Here is a 7,954-nt window from a genome sequence, read left to right as displayed (position 1 = left end):
CTTTTCAAAATTCTTCAAGCCCTGTTAAATTGGTTGTTGATCATCGCTAGATAACCATTTTAAGGTCTTGCCATAGATTTAAGTCAAAACTAACTCGGCCACTTAGGAACATTCACTGTTTTCTTGGTAAGCGACTCCAGTGTATATTTGGCCTTGTGTTTCAGGTTATTGTCCTGCTGAAAGGTGAATTTGTCTCCCAGTGTCTGTTGGAAAGCAGACTGAACCAGGTTTTCCTCTAGGATTTTGTCTGTGCTTAGCTCTATTCTGCTTCTTTTTTATCTTGAAAACCCCCCCAGTCCTTAACGATTACAAGCATACCCATAACATGATGCAGCCACCACTATGCTTGACAATATGGAAAGTGGTACTCAGTAATGTGTTGTATTGGATTTTCCATAAACATAACTTTTTATCCTGAATACAAAGGGTTAATTGCTTTGCTACATTTTTTGCAGTATTACTTTAGTCCCTTATTGCAAACAGCATGCATGTTTTGGAATATTTGTATTCTGTACAGGCTTCCTTCTTTTCACTCTGTCAATTAGGTGAGTATTGTGGAGTAACTACAATGTTGTTGATCCATCCTCAGTTTTCGTCTATCACAGCCATTAAACTCTGTAACTGTTATAAAGTCACCATTGTCCTCATGGTGAAATCCCTGAGCGGTTTCTTCCCTCTCCGGTGACTGAGTTAGGAAGGACGGCTGTATCATTGTAGTGACTGGGTGTATTGATACACCATCCAAAGTGTAATTAATAACTTCACCATGCTCAACGGCATATTCAATGTCAGCTTCTTTTTATTTTTTTACACATCTACCAATAGGTGCCCTTCTTTGCGAGGCATTGGAAAACCTCCCTGATCTTTGTGGTTGAATCTGTGTTTGAAATTCACTGCTCGACTGAGGGACCTTACAGATAATTGAATATGTGGGGTACAGAGATGATGTAGTCATTCAAAAATCATGTTTAACACTGGTGGGCCCATGAAACGTATTATGTGACTTGTTAAGCACATTTTTACTCCTGAACTTATTTAGGCTTGCCAAAACAAAGGGGTTGAAATCTTATTGACTCAAGACATTTCAGATTTTCATTTTTAATTAATTTGTACAAATTTCAAAAAATATAACTTCACTTTATGGGGTATTGTGTGTAGGCCAGTGACAAAAAAAATCTACATTTAATCAATTTTAAATTCAGGCTGTAACAGAACAAAATGTGGAAAAAGTAAAGGTGTGTAAATACTTTCTGCAGGCACTGTACGTATAGACTGTATAATACTATTTCTATTGCTTCTGTGTTGTGCCTTGGCTCAATGTCTTACATCCGCTCTATCAGTCGAAGGACTAGGGTTGTGTAGTAGTGATGCCACCTGTCGGAGGACAATGTGGCCCCATAATAGATGTCCTCTAGCCTGGTCCCAGATCTGTTTGTGCTCTTTCCAACTCCACTGCTGTCATTGCCAAGCCATGTTTGGAATGACAATTCAATATGGAGCAAAAACAGACTGGCACCCAGGCTAGTCCTCCTCATCTATGAAGGGGCCGTCCAGGTCTGAGAAGTACCTGCTCCTTGCCTTGGTATTGGGCTGGGGGTTCTGTCCATCTGGTTGGTCTCTGGGGCCTGTAGCTGTAGTTCTTTGGGCCAGGTCAGCAGGCTTAGGAGGGCACTCCTGCCTCTGGCTCCTCCACAACAGGTTCACTCTGCCTGGTGGAGACAAGAGTCTGGATTAGTCTAATAGTAGACAGCCTGGTAGAGACACTCTGGATTAGTCAAATAGTAGCTGGTCCCAGATCTATTTGTGCTGGGCATGACAATTATAGTCAGAGGAGTTAATATAATATTATACATATAGGCGGTCCCGGGAATCGAAAACCCACTATCCTGGAGTTGCAAGCACAATGCTCTACCAACTGAGCTACAGAAGACTAGTTGGCTAAAGCGCATACAGATCTAGGACCAGATTAGTGTTATGATATGGGGGGTAATTTAGTGTTAGCACACAGTTAGGCAACACACTACCATGACACACTTCCACACTCCATCCCCAGGTGGCAGCACCAACCGGGTAGGGGCTGTGCTCTGCCAGGAAGCCTTGATAAATCCACATGTGCGAGCAATCAGTGGATTGGCTATCTGTGACCAGAGGCCTCTCGGCCTGCCAGTGTTTGGTGTTGTTTTGTGGTAGTTAACCTCTTTAGTTTAGGCATGCCTCCTTGTAGTTTTCTTTTTGTATATAGTTCATTTTTCGGTCACCCTTTCGAACAACAAACAATAATTTGCTTGGACTGGCCAACCAAAAGGTCATGACGGAGCTGGCCCATGATCCTGTTAAGTTTGTTGTCTCCTGGGCACATGTACATACAACACAGTCCTCATATGCTGATTTCTCATCGTCCTCCGGTGATTTTTGAACTTCAACTCCTGTTGAAAAGCGATATCCCAAGTATAAATATGTTTTGAGCAAAATTGTGTTTTATTATACAACTGCAAACTTCAAAGAGTTGGTCTGATGGTGCCCGCTGATGTCATCGGCCTCCCCCTTGCTTGAGGAACAATAGAGGAGCAATAGAGAACAAAAGACGAAAAGGCCCACCTCCCCACTTGTGCCATGTCATGAGGCACCTGGACCACCTATTGACCTTTTGTTAAGCAAATCAGGGGTTAAATGAGGTGAAAAGGAGATTGGAGTAGGACTTTAAATCAGGTTACAGACCAGTTAACTAGGCCTAAGACCCCTAAACTTAGCGAAAGGAACAATATTAGCAGGCTAGTTAATCGGTTTCGTAACACTTGTACAACAGGGACTGGCTGATAATCGGGCTGCTCGTGATACTAATACAAAAAGTCAGTCAGAAATGAACAAAGCAGAAAATACAGTAGATTGAGCAAGCACACACCCTGAAATACCACTGTAACCGGTAAATCACGTACCTGGTTACACAAAACTGGTGCTAAATGTATGCAGACCGACTTTACAACTAGCTACTGTAGAAGGTGGCATCTTAACAGGGAATCCACCACTTGTTTCTTCAAATCTCTCCCCTAATATAGCCAGGAGTCGCTAGCAGGAGTTGGGTAAAACACAAACGGATATGTCAACCATGCTACTTCCAGTGCACCAGTGGTAGAAAACAAGACTTTGTGTTACAGCCTGGCATAAGAATCTCATAGAAGTGCAATCACAACGCAATTATTCGGTTTTTCTTGTTTTCTTAAGTCATTTCTAAGTAACTACCTGGGCTGTAAAATAATGTGTTACCGAAAACAAACAGTTGAAAAGAATTGAAGTGAGGATGGTGAAGGCCTACTGTACCTCTCTACTGACCTTATGTGTCTAGGCTCCTCACTCTATCCTACACACAGGCTCTCTGAGCTGACAGACAACGACAATCTGGACTCTGAGTCGTCAAAGTTCTCCTGCTCCAACTCTGGCAACCTGCACGCCAGCTCCTCCCTGCAAACACACACAGGAACCCATTAACACAGGTAACAAACAGTATATGGTGCTGAGGCAAAAGCCAAGAGCATCTATTGTACCACTAAGACAGTGTCTCTGAATACATTTCTGGGACTGCTCCTTTTTGTTCTAGTCCAGCACTATAACACATCTGATTCAACTAACCAAGGGCTCAGTGATTATTTGAATCAAGTGAGTTAGTGCTGGGCTTTAACAAAATGGTGCACCCCTCAAAAGGTCCAGGAATGTATTGTGAAACACTGAGCTGAGCTGTATGGTATATGGTGCATGCACCGCTTACCCCTTGAAAGTAGGAGGATACATATGCAAATAAAAGATGACTGGTCATTCGTCAGAGTAATTAGATCAGATTGTGATGTCATGATCTGGGCAAAAAAATCCATCCCACCTGAACAGGCTGAAATTCCAGGCATAAAAATAAATAAACAGCTCTTACACAAAAAGGGCATTATCATCATTTTCCCTTTCAGATTGTTATTTCGACCTCATGTGAAAATATATATATATTTTTTTACTACACTGCCTCTAACACACTGACAGCTTCTACTGAGTTAGCGTTCCTCTTTAACACATGTGATTCATTGGTGATTAGTTCAGTCAGTTCTGTTAGTGCCGGGCTAGAACAATATTTTGCACCACATAACAGTGAACTAGAGGAGTCTGTCTCTATACTCACTTCTCCTGTTTGATGGATTTGATCCTCTCGATGAGGGTCCTCTCTGACTCCGACGGGTTAAGATTGTCCATTTGAGGTACGTCCAGCTCTGATGAAGGTTTCTCTAAGATCTGCAGATACAGTGGGGAAAAAAAGTATTTAGTCAGCCACCAATTGTGCAAGTTCTCCCACTTAAAAAGATGAGAGAGGCCTGTAATTTTCATCATATGTACACGTCAACTATGACAGACAAAATGAGAAAAAAAAATCCAGAAACTCACATTGTAGGATTTTTTATGAATTTATTTGCAAATTATGGTGGAAAATAAGTATTTGGTCAACTTCAAACAAGCAAGATTTCTGGCTCTCACAGACCTGTAACTTCTTCTTTAAGAGGCTCCTCTGTCCTCCACTCGTTACCTGTATTAATGGCACCTGTTTGAACTTGTTATCAGTATAAAAGACACCTGTCCACAACCTCAAACAGTCACACTCCAAACTCCACTATGGCCAAGACCAAAGAGCTGTCAAAGGACACCAGAAACTAAATTGTAGACCTGCACCAGGCTGGGAAGACTGAATCTGCAATAGGTAAGCAGCTTGGTTTGAAAAAATCTACTGTGGGAGCAATTATTAAGAAATGGAAGACATACAAGACCACTGATAATCTCCCTCGGTCTGGGGCTCCACGCAAGATCTCACCCAGTGGGGTCAAAATGATCACAAGAACGGTGAGCAAAAATCCCAGAACCACACGGGGGGACCTAGTGAATGACCTGCAGAGAGCTGGGACCAAAGTAACAAGCCTACCATCAGTAACACACTGCGCCGCCAGGGACTCAAATCCTGCAGTGTCAGACGTGTCCCCCTGCTTAAGCCAGTACATGTCCAGGCCCGTCTGAAGTTTGCTAGAGTGCATTTGGATGATCCAGAAGAGGATTGGGAGAATGTCATATGGTCAGATGACACCAAAATATAACTTTTTGGTAAAAACTCAACTCGTTGTGTTTGGAGGACAAAGAATGCTGAGTTGCATCCAAAGAACACCATACCTACTGTGAAGCATGGGGGTGGAAACATCATGCTTTGGGGCTGTTTTTCTGCAAAGGGACCAGGACGACTGATCCGTGTAAAGGAAAGAATGAATGGGGCCATGTATCGTGAGATTTTGAGTGAAAACCTCCTTCCATCAGCAAGGGCATTGAAGATGACACGTGGCTGGGTCTTTCAGCATGACAATAATCCCAAACACACCGCCCGGGCAACGAAGGAGTGGCTTCGTAAGAAGCATTTCAAGGTCCTGGAGTGGCCTAGCCAGTCTCCATATCTCAATCCCATAGAAAATCTTTGGAGGGAGTTGAAAGTCTGTGTTGCCCAGTGACAGCCCCAAAACATCACTGCTCTAGAGGAGATCTGCATGGAGGAATGGGCCAAAATACCAGCAACAGTGTGTGAAAACCTTGTGAAGACTTACAGAAAACGTTTGACCTGTGTCATTGCCAACAAAGGGTATATAACAAAGTATTGAGAAACTTTTGTTATTGACCAAATACTTATTTTCCACCATCATTTGCAAATAAATTCATTAAAAATCCTACAATTTGATTTTCTGGAAAAAAATTTCTCATATTGTCTGTCATAGTTGACGTGTACCTATGATGAAAATTACAGGCCTCTCTCATCTTTTTAAGTGGGAGAACTTGCACAATTGGCGGCTGACTAAAACCTTTTTTCCCCACTGTATATAGTATATGTGTCAATATAACAGGCACCAGACAAGAAGACAAACTCTTTTTGGGGAACGTGGGAACCGTATTCCCAAAGTGAAATTCCCAGTGGGAATGGAAATTGGATCCCACAGTGATCCATATTCTCAGATGTATTACACACAGAGTATACCAAACATTAGGAACACCTCCCTAATATTGAGTTGCACCCCTCCCCCTTTTGCCCTCAGAACAGCCTAAATTCTTCGGGGAATGGACTCTACAAGGTGTCGAAAGTGTTCCACAGGGATGCTGGCCCATGTTGACTCCAATGCTTCCCACAGATGTGTCAAGTTGGCTGGACTGTCCTTTGGGTGGTGGACCATTCTTGATACACACGGAAAACTGTTGAGCATGAAAAACCCAGCAGCGTTGCAGTTCCTGACACAAACCGGTGCGCCTGGCACCTACTACCATACCCCGTTCAAAGGCACTTATATATTTTGTCTTGCCCATTCACCCTCTGAATGGCACACTTACACAATCCATGTCTCAATTGTCTCAAGGCTTAAAAATCCTTCTTTAACCTGTCTCCTCCACTTCAACTACACCGATTGAAGTGGATTTAACAGGTGACATCAATAAGGGATCATAGCTTTCACTTGGATTCAACTGGTCAGTCTGTCATGGAAAGAGCGGGTGTCCTTAATGTTTTGTATACTCAGTGTATATCAAGCTTATAAAGTATGTTGTAAACATGTCATTGATCTAGGGTTGCAAAATTCCAGCTTTCCCCAAGCTCCCTTGTTTTTCCCGGACGATTTCTCAGAAACCTGGAAACGTTTTCAGAATTTTGCAACCCAATTGATCACCATACAATGTGATATCAAAGCAATGTTATGCTGGAACAACAGCGTTCTTCCAGTGTTATGTCTACAGTGTGACATGGTAGTGACAGTAATGTTCTTACAGTTTATGGCTACAGTGTGACATGGTAGTGACAGTAATGTTCTTACATTGTTATTTCTACAGTGTGAAACGGTAGTGACAGTCATTTGTTATTTTATTATTAGGATCCCTTTTAGCTGTTGCTAATGCAGCAGCTACTTTTACTGGGGACCACACAAAACATGACATAATACAGAAGATTAATAGACAAGAACAGAACTACATACATTTAAAATACGAATAATATAAATAAAAAAGGTCCTGTACTATTGTAATGTACTTACAGTGTTCTGTCTCTTGAGCTTCAGCTGGTTGACGGCCAGGGCCTCAGCGAACTCCAGCTCTGTGATCTCCTGCATCTTCTCAGTGTACCGTCTAAACTGTTCTGAGATCAGGATCTCCACACACCTGGGGGGAGAGGAAAGGACAGGGGTTAGGTCTTCTTACAACAAGAATGCTTACTAAGGACTACATCTTAACTTGAGATATGCACCTGTAACTACAACTTAAGTGCAAACATCACATCAGTGCATTGGCTGTACATTAAAGTGAGTTACAGGTGTTTCTCACATTAGGATGCCACTAACAATAAAATGTGTTAAAAAAACACCCTAAAATAACTACATCAGCCCTCTCTGATTACAATACTACATTAGTAGTAGTAGTAGTAATGTTGTCTCACGTGGTTGTCTTGGAGATGTCCTTCATGCCGAGGAAAGGGTCTGTGGTGTCAGGGGTTCGCAGGATGCAGGGGGCAAACACTATGGCCAGGGAGTTAGCGGACATCCGGTTGTGCTCTTCCTCCTTTGCCACTCTAGAGGAAGGAAATATCCATCAGTCTGACACAACAGGTCTATTATCATCCAAATACATACTGTAACATGGTTAACCTGTCATGTGGCATAATCAGGGCACAGAGTTTTTCCTGGTCAAGTGTGATTAGGAAACACTCAGGGACCTAAGGAAAAACTCAAGGCCCAAAGCATAGCATGAAAGCCTTTGTATGGAAGATGGAGGATTGCTACTATCAGTCAACATAAATCAGCCAACATGAATGGCGACGTATTGTACAGGTTATTGAGTGATGTGAAAACGAGTGATAAGTAGAAAGACCATTATACCCATAGAGATAAAACGGATCCATCTCTCTGCTGCTACCTAC

At 42.4% G+C, this 7,954-nt stretch overlaps 1 protein-coding gene across 1 annotated transcript in view; it reads right to left on the bottom strand.

Annotated features, from left to right (window-relative positions):
* Positions 1-245: 245 nt before the first annotated feature.
* The window catches only part of LOC311146888 (unconventional myosin-IXb-like), a 57,562-nt gene continuing 49,853 nt past the window's right edge, over positions 246-7,954 (bottom strand). The window contains exons 37-41 of the mRNA XM_084183505.1: positions 7,475-7,606; positions 7,077-7,200; positions 4,160-4,269; positions 3,331-3,459; positions 246-1,709 (exon numbers count right to left, since the gene is read on the bottom strand). Coding sequence (XP_084039631.1) covers positions 3,354-3,459; positions 4,160-4,269; positions 7,077-7,200; positions 7,475-7,606 — 472 coding nt within the window. The 3' untranslated portion in view covers positions 246-1,709; positions 3,331-3,353. The remainder of the gene's footprint in view (positions 1,710-3,330; positions 3,460-4,159; positions 4,270-7,076; positions 7,201-7,474; positions 7,607-7,954) is intronic.

This window comes from Coregonus lavaretus (genome assembly GCF_964263955.1).
Source record: "Coregonus lavaretus genome assembly, chromosome: 19".
NCBI classification, from domain to species: Eukaryota; Metazoa; Chordata; class Actinopteri; order Salmoniformes; family Salmonidae; genus Coregonus; species Coregonus lavaretus.
Note: the sequence above shows the minus strand (reverse complement) of the source record. Positions and strands in the feature narration are given on the sequence as shown.